This window comes from Malus sylvestris, chromosome 17 (assembly GCF_916048215.2).
Source record: "Malus sylvestris chromosome 17, drMalSylv7.2, whole genome shotgun sequence".
Lineage (NCBI taxonomy): Eukaryota > Viridiplantae > Streptophyta > Magnoliopsida > Rosales > Rosaceae > Malus > Malus sylvestris.
The window spans coordinates 11200565-11216861 of record NC_062276.1 but is presented as its reverse complement, the minus strand read 5'-3'; the positions used below and the strand labels follow the sequence as shown (position 1 = coordinate 11216861).

The 16297-nt window shown below is 36.4% G+C and overlaps 1 protein-coding gene and 1 long non-coding RNA gene across 2 annotated transcripts; one reads left to right on the top strand and one right to left on the bottom strand.

Moving 5' to 3' along the window:
* Positions 1-2148: 2148 nt before the first annotated feature.
* Positions 2149-2811, bottom strand: LOC126611078 (60S ribosomal protein L27). Its single transcript, XM_050279260.1, has one exon. The coding sequence runs from the start codon at positions 2732-2734 to the stop codon at positions 2327-2329; it is 408 nt and encodes a 135-aa protein (XP_050135217.1). The 5' UTR covers positions 2735-2811; the 3' UTR covers positions 2149-2326.
* An 8809-nt stretch (positions 2812-11620) lies between these two features.
* Positions 11621-13536, top strand: LOC126611084 (uncharacterized). The gene is made up of 3 exons (XR_007618678.1): positions 11621-11791; positions 12571-12633; positions 13358-13536. It is a non-coding gene; the product is annotated as an uncharacterized LOC126611084 (long non-coding RNA).
* Positions 13537-16297: the final 2761 nt, after the last annotated feature.

The window sequence follows — 16297 nt, the reverse complement described above, 5'->3', positions numbered from 1 at the left end:
TATATTAAAACTTGGTCACCCGAGGTAGGTTATAGCACAATGAAAAAAAAAATTCCCGAGCGTGTGGGGGGTGAGGAGTTGACACGTGTGGGGAAATCGTCCTGGTTAAGTACTCCGTATAGGCGTTGTCGTTAAGTCCGTTTGTTGTGTTGGGGGATTAGGGAAAATATAGAATAAGGGTGGGTTGATTGTGGATTTAAATGAATAAGTTAAGGGTTGATAAGTTGATTAATGGTGCAATTGCATCATCTTTGGATTCTCGGGACGATGTTAAGGGGGGTGTTTGTCTTTGTGTGGATTGTTAACTTTATGTTGAGAGAGAGAGAGAGAGAGAGAGAGAGGAGATTTGAATATTGTTTGTATGGTTGTATGCAAACATCTAGACCATTCAAAATTCTCAAACTTTTGGAACTTTAGATGGCGGCTTTGCAAGCTGTACTACCTTGGACGCTTAGTTGGATTTCATCGTTTTTCTTTCTTTTCTGATTTTGTTTTTTTCTGAATAAACAATATTATCTGCACTAAAAATATGAGAGAATAGGTTAAGCTTCACAATGTGCTAGTAATAATGTGGTTCAAATTTGCGCCATTGACAACAATCGAACATAAAACCTCTCACTTACATGTGAAGAAGAATATCACTAGACCGTAATACTAAATGGCTTCTTTTTTTGAATTTACAAAATTCAAACGTCAAATGAGCAAACTGAGCAAGTGGCCATCAAACAGAATAAACTGAGTGTTGTACGATAGGGGTGGTTGGCTCTTCGACTGGTACAGAAGGATTCTCTACTTCCGGTGGTCAAGTGGCGGAGCGCCAAGGCCGTGGTGACATGGAGCAGCGCAGACTTAAACAGGCAGGGAACCGGAGTTGCTCGTCAATGGAAGTCTGTTTGAAGTATGTTTTATATTTAGAAGGGTTCGGCTTGGAAATTTGGAGATAAGGATTGTGCTTTGTGAGTTTGAATGCATCTAACGAATAGATACAGAGGATATTCACTAAGGCTTCTATTGAGATTTGTAAAGTTTCATTAGATGGGAAGTGATTTCCCCACACGACTTTCTTCCACTGAACCCCTCCAGTGCCTTCGAATTGGATTAATCAACAGAGAATCAAAGCAAATCAAGGGTTACAGAAACTGGAGGGTGCATGAGAAAACGAGTGAAAACGAGACTTCTCTCGGAGTTCAAATCCAAATTGCATAATTTTCGACATCAAAATGAAAGCGAGACTTCTCTCGGAGTTTTGAATCCAATGATACAAGTCTATGACATATCCACGCATGTAGCAAATGTCAGAAACCCGTTCTATGAAACGAGCATCCACATGAGGCGGCTCCACCTCAAGAGCCTCAGGCAAAGATGAAATAGATTAAACCTCACATTACCTGATTACGCCTGAGAACAAATACTGTACTTGCCCACACATGAAAAATTGAAAATCATCTATGAAAGAGTTGGCATGGAAATGTTTGCAACAAAAAATTCACACTACCAAATCAATCCATACAATGCTACATCGGCTTAGCATCGAAACCTTTCATGATAAACACAAAACAAGCAGAGCCACATGATTATAAGTTACAACCGAAAACAAGCATCAACTTCATTCGTGTCTGTATTTTGACACCAAAGTCATTTGATCACCAGCCACCAGTTGGTGACTCAATTCAACACATCATGCTGAAATGATAAACAATGTCTACTCGATAAAGTCCGAAGTTTGAGGTCCTATCTAACTTGAACCCTAATTTTACCACAAGCACAACCATAAAACTCAAGACACCCATCAGCGAAGATTTTATAACCGACAATGATATTGACAAACACCAAACATCAGTTAAGATTTTATCAACCGACAATGATATTGACAAACAAGAAGCCACAACATACAATTCAATCACATCAAACCGAAACAACATGGTTCAAATGCCAAAAGCAGAACATCGGTGCAAAACAAAATTTCGCTTTGCAAGTAGGCAATCGACAGAGCACATCTAGCAGCTCAAAATAACCTAAAACTCAAATCCAATCTCTATGAATCCCGAAATAAAATTGACAAAAGTAATTGCAAGAAATAAACATTTCAATCAACACAGAAGAGCAATGTTGGTCTAAAATCGCAGATAAACATAGCATAACAAGGAATGCCACAAATTAAATATCTCAATAACAGCAAACTCTAATTGTTTAGCTAAACATTAATCCATAAATCCAAAAAAGGTCTCATCCATTTAATTCCAAAATTAAAACTTTAACTTGAAAAAAAAAACACAGTGGGGAAATCAGACCCCATTTCCCATACGGCGCTGTTGAATCTCCCTTCTCAGAACCTGAGCTTGGTGAAGAACCACCTGTTTTTCCCGGTCTTGAACCGCTCCTCGAACCGCTTCTTCACCTCCTTCAATGCAGTGACCTTCTTGTCCTTGGTCTGCAAAGACTCGACGTTGACGACGTCCTTGAGATCCACATCCAGGGTGTACCGGGTGGGCATCAGGTGCTGGTAGTTGACGAGCTTCACGAAGGCCTTCACTCTGGATTTCTTGGCCGTCTTCTTGGCGGAGTCCTTGCGGATGACCTTGCTCGGGTACTTCTTTATCCCCGCGACCAAACAGTGGCCGTAGGGACGATCGCGGGTGCCCTCGTCGAAGGCGCGAACAATGACGGCCTTGCGCCCGGCGTAGCGGCCCTGGAGGTTGATCACCGCCTTGTTTGGCTTCAGAAACTTCACCATTGTTTCTCTCTCCTCTCTCTCCTCTCTCTGCTGCTCGGTTTCTGCTGCTCGGTTTCGGCAAGGAGTGGTGAAGAAAAACCCTAACATATCTAATTTATAGTAATGACGGCTCAGTGACCCTAGGTTTTTGTAGGTCTGGGCTTATTGGGCTTGGCATGGGCCGAGTTACTATTAATCCCATTATCTTAAAAATGAAAAACAGGTAGAGATATAACCGAGAGTTGGTTTTTTTATTTTATTTTATTATTATTATTTTTTTTTTTTGGGAAACTACTTAGAGTTGGTTTTTCTCAACCCCTTAGAATCGATTTTATCATATTTGGAGACTAAATGAAAATTCTAACAATAGTTAAATTTTTGTAAGAAGAATGTTTGATTATATCCATGAGGCACCTCTTTCTTTTAAGAGGATTCACATCATGTCAAGCCCTGCTAAGCTTCTTTGCCTTGCATCGAATTAAACCACATGTTTCACATCTTGTGCCGGCATCCGACATTTCCTTTTGAGTTTCATTCTTATGAACGTACTCTCCAAGCAGGATACTTAATGCCTTAGCTACAACATTAGACGGGTCGATATGCACAACGCCTAGTATCCATCATTTATGGCTAGAACTACTGAAGTACCTAATCCTATGTGCTCCCCTAGATTTGGTCACTCAGTGTCAATGTCAGCCCAAAAAATGCTTTCATCATTGGTGTTTTTTTCTATCTCTACAAATCTTTAACGCTCCACTGAAAATTTCATATTCCCCTATTGTACTCCATCTTGATAGTTTCTACTGCCCGTCCAAAGTTGAGTTATCACATGGGGCAGTATAACAAATCCGAGTATTTAGAGTTACAAAGGTGTGGCCCAAGCACATATTGTGTTTTTGGGCTTGTTCTTTTTGGTAGCTATATGCATTGGGTGTATCTAGAAATATTTATTGATGAACGTACATGAAAACTATTTTTTGATTTTCTTAAAGATCTTTGGAATTCATTTATTTCTATTAGGGGTGGCTTTCTTTGGTAATGCATTTCATGTAAGAGGATTGTATGGTCCTAGAATACGGGTGTCTGATTCTTATGGACTAACTGGAAGGGTACAATATGTAAATCTAGCATGGGGTGTGGAGGGTTTTGATCTTTTTGTTCCGAGAGGAATAGTCTATCATCATATTGCAGCCAGCAAGGACCTTGGGCATATTGGAAGGTCTACACCATCTTAGTAAACGTCTACCTCAACGCCTATAGAAAGGATTACATATAGAAAAATATTGAAATTGTCCTTTCCCATTTGTGCGACCACATGTACAAACTATAAGCATGGATTAGCAGCTTCAGTGGGATCTTTTACTTTAGTCGGAGGAGAAATTACCAAACGAATCATTCCCTCACGCTTGGCACCAATGAATTTTTCATTTGATTTGAGAGAAAAAAGAAGATTATGTCTTCACGCTATATGATATATGAATATTAAGAATAATAGCATGACACTTTGATTTTGATATGAGAATTTTTTTTTTTAAACTCTTAAATCATGTACCGAAAGATTAGTAGGAGATCAAAGTTATTTTTGATTTTATCCAATCTATCGAGAGGCCTATTTCAACGTCACGAACTTTTTTGTTTTCATGCTGATAGGCTCTTAATCTTAACAAGTTTTTATCTTCTTACCGGATTTAATATTTTTTTCATTAATTTTTAATATAGAAAAATAATTCATAATCATCCGGTTAAGATCAATCTAAACCAACCCATTATGTATATGGATACGATTCAATATACCAACTATTAAGTAACTGGGTGCATTTTTGCTCACCCACACTAACTATAGGGTATGCTCACTATCCATTCCAATGCTTGCCATGTGTAATCCACACTAACTCTAATTAAACCTTTTTTTATTTTTTATTTTTTCTTTAATTAATAGAAAAGAGAATCCTACTTTTACTCATTTACTTCCATATATATCATTTCTTTTTAAATATTTTATTAAAACTTAAAACTTACCTTTTTGAATACAAAAAGTTTTTCGGCTCTAAGTGATGAACCCTAATTCCAGCCCAATCCCCCCAATTGCTAACCGTGTAATTTTAGCCCTAACCCCCCCCCCCTAATTTAACCCTGCGCACGCATCTTTTGGGTTTTCCATTTGCTATTTTTGTCCGACTAGAAAAAGGTATGCAACTCCCACATTTATTTGCTTTTTAGGATTATTATAGGATGTCAATATATATGCTTTTCTTAGGATTATTATAGGGTGTTAAAATATATGCTTTTTATGATTATTATAGGGTGTCAATATATATGCTTTTTAGGATTATTATAGGGTGTCAATTTAATCCAATGTTAAGTAATTTGATACTTATACAGATGGAACACCAAGATGAAGAGTTTCATACTCCATCTTCTAGTGATGCCAAAGAATCAGTTGATTGTATACACTTAGATTCAGATTCTGAAACCTTTGAAGTCTTGGATCAAAATGAAGAAAAAGGAGAATTTACAAGCAAAGTTGGTGATATTTAGCTAGGGATGACTTTTGATAATGAGGATGATGCATATAATTACTACAATGCATATGGTAGAAGGGTTGGATTTAGCGTGAGAAAGAACAGAGAGAATAAAGACAGGTCAGGTGTGCTAAAGAAAAAACAATTTTGTTGTTCTTGTGAAGGCTTTTATATATATATAAAAAAAAAGAACTCCAAAGAAGAAAAGAGAAGAAATAAGATGTGGCTGCAAGGCAATGCTTGAAATCAAACTTAATTTAGAAAGGAAGTTTGTTGTGACAAATTTTGTTGCTGAACATAGTCATGTTCTTGTTCTGACATCAAGTTCCCATTTATTGAGGTCACAACGATTAATAGAGCCTTCTCAAGTAAAATTGATAGATCAAATGCATTATGCAGGACTACAGCCATCTCAAATCTTCTCATACTTTAACACAGAAGCAGGAGGGTCTCAAAAACTAAACTTTATTCAGTTTGATTGTAACAATTTGATAATGAGAAAGCGCATTGGGGTTTTTAAAAAGGGCGACTCATAATGTTTGCTTGAATATTTTAAGAAAAAGCAAACTGAAGACAAGTCATTTTTCTATTCTCTTCGAACAAACAAGGAGAATGAAATATGTGGTTGTTTTTTCTGTGATGGAAATTCGAGGCGCGATTATACTATATTTGGTGATGTTGTGTGTTTTGATACGACATTTAAAACGAATAAATATAATATGGTGTGTGCCCCAATAGTTGGTATCAATAATCATGGTCAAACCATACTTTTCGGATGTGGTTTGCTAGATGGAGAGACAACAGATGCATGTGAGTGGCTGTTCAAGGCCTTTTTACAAGCCATGGATGGAAAAGCACCAGGAACCATATTTACAGATCAAGCCCAATCAATTGTTGCTGCGATTAGTGAAGTATTTCCTAATTGCCACCACCGACTTTGTTTGTGGCACATATATCAGAATGCTGCGAGGAACTGGAATCATGTTTTTAGTGAGTTTAAATCATTTACACAGGATTTCAAAAGATGCATATATGATCCAGAGACTGTTGAAGAATTTGAATCAATTTGGAATAAGTTACTTGATGATTATGAATTGAGATGAAATGATTGGCTAGAAGGGATATATCTATTACGTGAGAAATGGGCACAAGTTTATGGTCGAGACCACTTTTGTGCAGGTATTACTCTTGACCAATTCCTATTATATTATTTTGTACATATTATTCACAAGTTTCTTTTTCCACTATACTGTGATCAATTTTTATTTTTTTTTCTTAGGTATGACAACAACACAAAGAATTGAAAGCATGAAGAAACACGTACATACACAATAATGAACTCAGGAAAACGAGGAATTAATAGAACACTTATGTATGACCTTGCAAATCAAACAATATTGTGTAGTTGCAAAAAGTTTGAGTTTGAGGGGATTCTTTGTGCACATGCTCTAAAGTTATACTATGATTTAGACTTGTCAAGTATACCATCCAATTATTATTTGAAAAGATGGAGCAAGGATGCAAAATGTGGTATTGGATTTGATTCTTATGGTGAACTGGCTGAGAGTAATTTAGACTCATCTTCCTTGGTTCAGTATAGCGAGCTATCTAATATAGCACAAAAAATCATAGCAAAAGGTGCAAAAAATAGCCAAAAATGTAGTTTTTTGAAATATGAATTGTTAAAGTTGGAGAAAAAATTGGATAAGCATGCCAATTTTGGAGAACAAGATGATGGAACAAATGATGTAAATTATGTTAAGCATGTGACTGAAGCTGAGAAAAATCTTAAGATCCAAGATCCAAAAATCTTAAGATGCCAAGTCAAAACCAATTCAATATGGCACCCATAAGTCAAGTCACACATTTTCCTTTTGGATTTCCAATTGTTCCTTGTGTTCAAGGGATTCAAAATCCGCCAGTTCAAGGGATTCAAAATCACCAACTTGGATTTCAAACTATAAGTCCCATGATGTCCAATTACTCATTTATGTATCCTCGGGTTTGTACCTTCATTGAATGTACCCTATATATATATATATAGTGTACTATATTTTTGTTCTCTAGTTTCATAAGTAATTTTTTTCTTTTTATTTATTTGCAGGAAAACATTCAACCAATACCTTTGGGAACCACTCCTCAACTAAAATTTTCAAATCCATCAACATCAAACATTCAATCAATACCTCGGGGAACCACTCTTGAACTGAATTTTTCAAATCCATCAACATCTTAGATCATGTTGTAATAGAATTTAGAGAATTTTTTTTTTTTTGGAACGACATCCTCTGAAATGGAGAATATTCATCCTACTAGCTTTGTACAATTTTATTTTGATGAGTTTCATCTCAAATAATTGTATTTTGTTGGATATTGATGATGAAGTGAATTGATATAATTCGTATATCCATATAAAGTTAGAATCATATGCAGATCAAGCTCGCATATTTTAATTACCATAAAAATTTGATTAACATATTTTGATTACCATAATCTCCAACTAGTTACAGATCCTATTTATGATAAAAACTCTTTACATGATCATACAATAGTAAAGATCCAAGTCATGGAAGTTTATAGAAAACAACGACTATGAAGGCGTAATCGACATTGGGGTTTTAAGTTTATGTTTATGTTTTTTAAATTGGAATTAGTAGAGTTTCCAAAAAAAAAAAAAAGGAATTAGTTGAGTCTGGAATTAGGGCTAGAATTACACGGTTAGCAATTGTGGGGGGGGGGGGTAGGGCTGGAATTAGGGTTTTCATAATAGGGAGAGATCGTGAAGGAGATAAAGCTTTAAGCTCTAGCAGCTTCAGTTATGTCGGTTCATCACTTAGAGCCGAAAAACTGTTTGTATTAAAAAAGGTAAGTTTTGAGTTTTAATAAAATATTTAAAATGAAATGATATATATGGAAGTAAATGAGTAAAAGTAGGATTCTCTTTTCTATTAATTAAAGCAAAAATAAAAAATAAAAAAGGTTTAACTAGAGTTAGTGTGGATTACACATGGCAAGCATTGGAATGGGTGATGAGCATACCCTATAGTTAGTGTGGGTGAGCAAAAATGCACCCTTAAGTAACTTATTAGAAATCAAGACAACCAATCAGAATGTCAGGAAATCCCCCGCTTTTGAGGGATGTCCTCAATGACGAGGAACATGTAATAGGGTGTATATATGACTTGTTTAGATCATGGGCTATGACAAAAGAAAGAAAACTATTGATCAAGTATCATTGATCGGTACCAATGAATAGACTAGAATGGAAGAACTCTGTTCAATATCCACAAATACAAAAGATATATCCTTCTATTGTGGTGTCAAATGTATGATTTCATTGGTGCAAATCCAATCAACTTTGTTTTAAATTTAAGATGAGAAACAATTCTCCATTGATGGCAAATTATATTCATTAAGCAAGTGAAATACTATTTTAAATTTATGCCTTACTCTGGCACGATCGAACTAACAAGATCAACTGCTCAGCTTATCTTCATAATTAAATATTGTTACTGGATAAGTAGATCTCATTGTGGAAGACCTAGTACTGAATAAATATGGGTAGCGCCAAAGAGTGTGAATTGTACAAGTTAACAATAACATTAATTACATGAAAGAAAGAAGGGATTTGCTGTATGTAGTGGACCTCACAGTTTAAGAATTAGCCATAGAAATGTTGAAAGCCACTATATCCATTTATATTATATTTTCTACTTTCATGTGTTTTTTTTATGCCTAATATCAATAAGAGCTTTGGTTTCGGCTCACCGGGATAGAGGTAGACATAAGAGAGATTTTCATCGGTTACGAATCACAACCAGTAAACTTTAGTTATAGTAAGTTTATACATAATTTGCACAATAGACAATTACTTCTTAATGGTAAAATACTTGCACAAATAGCTATATTAAATAGCTGTCCTTATATGATTTCCAACGAGATCTCATAAAATAAAGAGATGGGAAGAAATCCGTTGTAATAGTTTTAAACAGAGTTCCTGTAACAACTCGTCCCGAATAATTTTATGGATTTTAGATTGGAATGGTATTTTGGTAATTTCATTGGGATTGGGCTAGATATCTTGATGGGTTGCTTTCGGTCTTAAATTGTGTGCCTTGTGGGGCCACTTCTTTTGGGTTGTCCCCTAGCCCAACTCTCCTTCCTCCTTTCCATTTCCCGTGAGCTCTCTCTCTCTCCCTCACTCACTTCCCCTCTCTCTGTCTCATTCCTGTCTCCCCATCTCTCGCTGCACGGAATGAAGACCGAGAAAACATCACCACCATTGCCATCTTTCAGAGCAACGCCAGCCATGCTGGTTGCTCGGGCCACATGCGAGGAGAAAGGGCCCTCGGGCCGGTGGGTGCAGCTCCAGCGGGGACGGGCCCGAGTGAGGGTGGGAGCCTGAGTCGGAGGCCTGTGGAAAGTTGACAGGCCTGGCCCCCGAGCTCGTGTGACGTCACGCTGACGCAAGGGCTGGGTCCGGCCTTTTATTTTTATTTTTTTTGTGTCAGGCGCGTGCCCCTCACTCGCGAGTGGGGGCGCGTCGCCCGACATGATTTCAGGGGGATGGCCGGCGCATCAGTTACCGTTGGGAAGCCACGTGGCTTCCCATGGGCCGTTAGATCCCAACGGTTCTTTAATAAGAACCGTCCGATTTACAACGGTAAAAAAAAAAAACTGATTTTATATCAACCGTTCGATCTGAGATCAACGGTTGATATTAATCTGCTTTATAAATTTAAAAAAAAAAAAGAAAAAATAGTTTTAAAATTAAGAAAAGTTACCGTTGTGACACGTGGCACAATCTGGAGTGTTGGAATTCAAAAATTTTAAATCTAACGGCAGAGATTAATTATTTGAATAAAAATTTAAAAAAAATTGTAAAAAATCCGAAAAAATTGTAAAAAATCTGAAAAAAAATTGTAAAAATTTGTTTTTACTTTTCTATAAATACCACTTCTTCTCCATCTACCTTACACCACAATTTCATATTTTCTCAACTACTTTCAATCAAATTCCTATCTTTCTCTCAAAGTTTCAATCCACATTTTTTCCACAAAATGGCTACTGATGCAGGTTCGAATTGGTCGCTTCTTGAAGATGTTGCGTTGTGCACTAGCTGGGTTGAAGTTACTCATAATTCCCTTACGGGTAATGAGATGCAATTGCGAGAAATGTGGAGTTTAATTCATACCAAATTTGTTGAGCAAATGAGTGGGAAAAGAACCAAAGAATCGATATCCAGTCGTTGGAAAATACTTAGCCATTCCTTTAGTACGTGGAGAGATGCCTTGACACAGCTCTTCACCCCGTCGTTGCCTGCTTCTATCAATGTTTCTTGAACGGTTGGGCCTGCATATCTGAGCAACAGTCTGGATGACTCGACGGGAATGTGAGGCTCTGGCCATTCTTGTTTCATCATCTCTCCTTCTACGCTCCTCATCCTCTTCCATCTCATTTTCGACTATCTGAAGGTTGAACATTCCTTCAGATTGGTTAAACAATTTCTCCTCTTGCTGATCGATTTCCCACATCATCCTTGATGAAGAAGAAGACATTGTAAGGATGGATGGTGAAGAAGAAGCAGAAATTATGAATAATGAGATAGAGATGTTGAGAAAATTGGTGTGAGATTTGTGAGAATGGATGGTGGATTATATGGACGATTCAGAAAAGGATCGGATTGTAGATGAGGCCACGTGGCATGCCGTCATTCGTTAAAAATCTAATCAAAATCTATCCTCAAAAATTCTGAAAAGATAATGACAAATGGCACGATCGTATTGGATAAAAATCTTATTGAAATCGATCTCCAATAATTTTATATTTTCGGATAATGACACGTGGCGCAATTTTAAACGAGTTAAAATCTTATCAAAATCTATCGTCAAAGATTCTCAAAAGATAATGACACGTGGCACGATGACATTGGATAAAATTCTTATCGAAATCGATTTCCAATAATTATCTTTTCGGATAATGACACGTGGCGCAATTTTGAACGAGTTAAAATCTGATCAAAATCTATCGTCATAGATTTTCAAAAAATAACGACACGTGGAACAATGACATTGGATAAAAATCTTATCGAAATCCATCGCTAAATAATTGTTTGTTTTTATAAAATGACACGTGGCGCAACGAGAATGATTTAAAAAATCTTATCCGAAATTACAAATAATTTTATTTTGTATTATTTAAACAAACAAAAAAACTAATATTTTATTGCCTATTGCCTGGGGGGAGGGCTCCAATGGTGGAGATGCAAATGGCAATTACTGTTCATTAATGGCAGTTACTATTCATTTAAGGCAGTTACTGTTCAAAATGGTGGATTCAATAGTGGATTGCCAGGGGGAAGGCTCCATGGGTGGAGTTGCTCTCATGGTGAAAAACCACAAAAAAAAAAAAAAAAAACAACAACCAGCCATTAAACCCATAAACTATAGCAAGAGAATCTGAACTCTTTCAATCTCTCTCCCTACTCACAGCTAAGATGTTGAGCTTCATTCGAATCCGAGAGGATTCTAAAGTGGGCATGACATTTTCGATAATGGTAAGTCACGAATCATCTTTCGATCTTCTTTCCATGTGGTCTTGACTTACTAGTGGTTGAGTAAGAATGGTGTTGGTGAAGGTTTAAACACGGAAACAACTCAGGGTTGTGTTTTCCAGATTTTCCGGTGAAAACGGAAGCTTGCAGGCCGTTTCCTAGCTAACTCCGGCCACCACTCGTCTCAAAATAGTGTAATCTTCTTCCTTATTCGTTGGGCTTCAATTTGGTATATTGCATGAATATTTTTAATGTAGTTTCGTGGTTGACCGGAGCTTGGGAAGCTCCGGCTTTCGTCTCCGTGAAACTGGTCTGAAAACCGGGTCAAAACTACCCAAATCCGAAAACCAAGACCCACTAGCCCAAACCTTTGGGTCGGGCTACCAAGCCCATGAACCCATCCGAACCCAGCCCTAAACCCACTAACCTTTTAAGCCCAAAACAATTGAACCCATGCCCAACCTTGTGGCCCAAAATCAAACCCAGGCCCAAACCCAGAACCCAGGCCGTATGTAGATGCATGTGAGCGTAGGTTTTGATTGGCACGTGGAGCACACATGCCTCCACCGCCGTCCACAACGGCGCTGACGATTTTTCTGGCAAACTTTCCGACGACCCAAAATGGAGCGTGACCGTCGGAGTCGCCACCCTATGGTGGCGCGTGGGGGTACCCGAGGTCCTCTTTTATGTTTTCCGACGTCTTGAATCCGTTTGTGACGTCTATTTCTTGAAATTCAATTGTTATAATATAGTTTTATTAATTGGTACCTATATGTGCTTAGGTGCAATTGTGTATGGCATTTCCGTCCACCCTTGTTTGCACGGCTCTTCGCCAACGGTGTAAGGTGAGTGGACCTCTCTAAAATGCATATTTTGCTATTAGAAATGCATACATGAAAAGCATGATTTGTTGATTATGTTTTATGAAACATTTATGAGTAAATTAGATTTACACTTTATGATATATTATGCTTTATCGACTTTACGTTCTTTGTGGTATATATGATTGATGACTATATACCTACTTATGACATAGTTTTACAATATGACGTCTTGGTTACAGAGCTCTGATTTGAGATATATATACTATATACCTACTTAAGACATAGTTTTACAATATGACGTTTTGGTTACAGAGCTCTGATTTATGTGCTTACTTAATGGTTATTCATGCGAATGGTACTGCCTACGGGTTTTGGTCTAGTGATGTAGAGGCCTACGGGTCGAATGACTTTTATATATGCCTTTGGGTAGGTGTTGTATGAGCCTACGGGAGATTGATATTTATATATGGCTTCGGCTGGGTGCTATAGGAGCTTACGGGCGAATGAAGTGTTCTACATGCCTTTGAGCGAATGAAGAGTTCTCCTTCGGGCGATACTATTACCACTACTAAGCACATTATATGATATATGTTTTATGGCATGCTAAGAGTTTTAGAAAGCCTATTACTTATTATGCTATACAAGTTTTTCTAAACTTGGGGGTTAGTGCGTTAAAGTTTAATTGTTTTAGTATTACTTATATATTAACTTGGTCCACTCATATTTTGTTTTGCGCTCCCCTCAGGACTTAGATTCGAGGCGTACAATCCTGGTGTCAAGGCACTCCTGTATTGGCATCTTCAAGTGCTCTCGGTGTAGGACCCAACCTATTGTTCATTCAATGTTATATTATTCATTTTTGGTGTATCGGATTAGTTGTATACTCTGAACACATTCCTCAATTGCATAAGCATTGTATTTAAATTTATAAGTTTTATTTATGCTCGTTACTTCATATGCATATTAGTATGACTTCGTCACCTTCAGGTATCGATCAACACGTGCCTACCTCGGGTACTTGGAGGATATTGGGGTCGGGTTTTTCAGTTCCTTAGCGAACGAACTCTATAAAGGTAGAGTAGAAATTAGTATGATTAAATCTAATAAAGCCATCAAAATGAAGGAAGGCGTTAAATATAAACATTTCTTGTTTTTTTTCACTTTTTTCTTACAACATGACATTTAGGTTTTACAATTTTTTGAAAGAAAAAAAATGCATTTGAGATTAGATTGGAACTTAATTTTGATTCAATTAAAGAGTCAACCTACTTTTTATAGTTTTAAGACTACCAACTCTAGCGGTTGACTAACTTCCTTCAAATTGTTTCTTATTATTAAGAAAATGTAACATAGATAAAACACGAGCTTGTATAATGTTTGTTGTTTTAATGTCAGTCTATCCACCCATCTAGATAATATTTTTCCTTGTTCACTAATAAATCAACTAAATAAACTCATGAATCTATAATCAATTTGATCTCCTGATTGGATCAGAGGCGAACCCCTACGAAAAGGACAATTGGGCTTAAGAAAAATTCACTTGGATTTATCCATGGTTTGTTTATTCTTTATCTTGAGAATAACAATCCTATTTCTTAATTCTACATCATCTTTGATCTGATCGAAGTAATATTTGGTTTGTTTATATTTAAATAAAATTTTATAAATTACATATACATTGTTATATATACTATGTAATTTTTTTCATCTTTATTGGAAGATTGACACAAGATCGATTTGTTCAATTTATTTCTTTATCTACCTGAAGCAAGGAAGAATAAAGGACAAAAAGAATATATGCACGTAACTCGAAATTAGATTAAGAAAGAAATATTTTGTTGCAATCATTATTGTAATAAACGACTATATCAAATTTTAATCGAGACTAGTATGTGTAGTTATTACGGTTCTAAAAATCACTAGAAGTAGGCAGGCGGCGAGGAGGGGCCTATAGGTCGATACACTTGATTAAACCATAATTAATCATGGGAAAGACTATTAATTGAAGATTAAGAAATTAATACACAATAGTGGGCACATGGATAACAACACACATAAATAGATGTAATTCAAAATTTCAACCGAGTTGGAAGAAGAAGTACCAATTAGCCAGGATAATGAGACACCCTTTATTATGTGTTATCTAGGCCACCCGAAAGTACTATACTACTATTTATTTAGTATGAATTTGGTGTTTGGTGTTGTCCGTGTTAAATAAGAATCAGATAAATTAATATGGGTTCATTTATTTTATACGGCTCACACCCGCTAACTTATAGTTATAGACCCCTAAACCTATGTACAATTAGTTGTGTCGCTAACAAAAACACGCTAGTTCTTAATCCCTCTCTCGCGAATCCTCTTCCAACTGCTTGCGTTTGTCATTGCCTTTGAGACTTTGATAAATAACCAAATCCAAATTGAAGATGCTCATAAATTGCTTGATTCCACAGTTGCAGTGTTGTTAATACAAACTGAAAATGTTGCCGGTTGCCAACACAGTGTTGCTAATTTAAACTGAAGGTGTGCTGGCAAGACGTTTAGGATAATAGTATTTTTTTTCAGTATTTGAGAAGGTTTCGCTTTGAGAAGGTTTTGCACGAAGGGTTTTCGCGCAACATTTGAGTTGTTTGTTTGTTTGTTGAGCTGAAGAGCTTCTCATGTTGCACAATCACTTCTATTTATAGGGTTGGATTTCAAGATAATCAAGCTTGCCAAGGTAAAGTCTTGATAAGACTATGCCTTCTGGGCACCTACTTAGATATCCTTTGACATTATCTCTTCAGTCCCTTGTTTAAACAGAACTCAATCTCTACCTGGTCTCTTCAGTCCCTTTAGGATAACCTAAAACGTCATGAAAAGGTATTGTGATCATTATAAGGCAAAAGATATGCAAGTTTTTCGCTCAACGATGAGGATAGATGTCTAACCGCCGATAAACTGGCACTTTTGCAAGTGGCAACAACAAAAGCTGCACTTTTCCCTATTCCTTGAGAGATTACATGATACATAGTTACGTACGGACATTTGTTATATATAAATATGCTTTAATTCCAAGAAAAACTCGTTTGATTTTCCTCACTTTCTTTTTCTTATTCTTTGTGGATCTCAAATGTAATAGTTGCCGTATGGTTCTATTGACATTTTGACCACGTTTATTTTTAAGGAAAATTAATGAAAATGGCTTGAAAACTTTGAGTTTTAATGATAAGGACAAAATAAAGGGTAAAGTGAATAGTACTAGGATTGACTTTTTAGTGTAAAAATGTGATTTTTTGTTAAAGTGAACAGTACCGGATGTTTTTCGTTAAAGTTTCCTTTTTTTTATTTGCTTCCCACTTCATGTCTCTATCCCTCTCCAAATGAACAATACGGCTGGTTTGTTTTTACAAAAGAGGAGTTATAAACATTTTACAAAAGAGGATTCGAATTGAAGACCTTTTCTAATATATATTATTAAATTAAAAATTAGTTACATGGTAATTAATCCAGCCGGGGTAAATCACTTCCTTATTAAATAAAAGATTTTAAGCTACATTTATATGGATTTTTTTCAAACAACACATGTAAAGGTGAGGATAACAAGTAGGAGTCGACTAGAGATTCTACATGCGCTTTTTGAAGAGAGAATCTTATTTTTCATAGAAAAATAGGGATTAGTTATGGGACTAATTCCATATTGAAC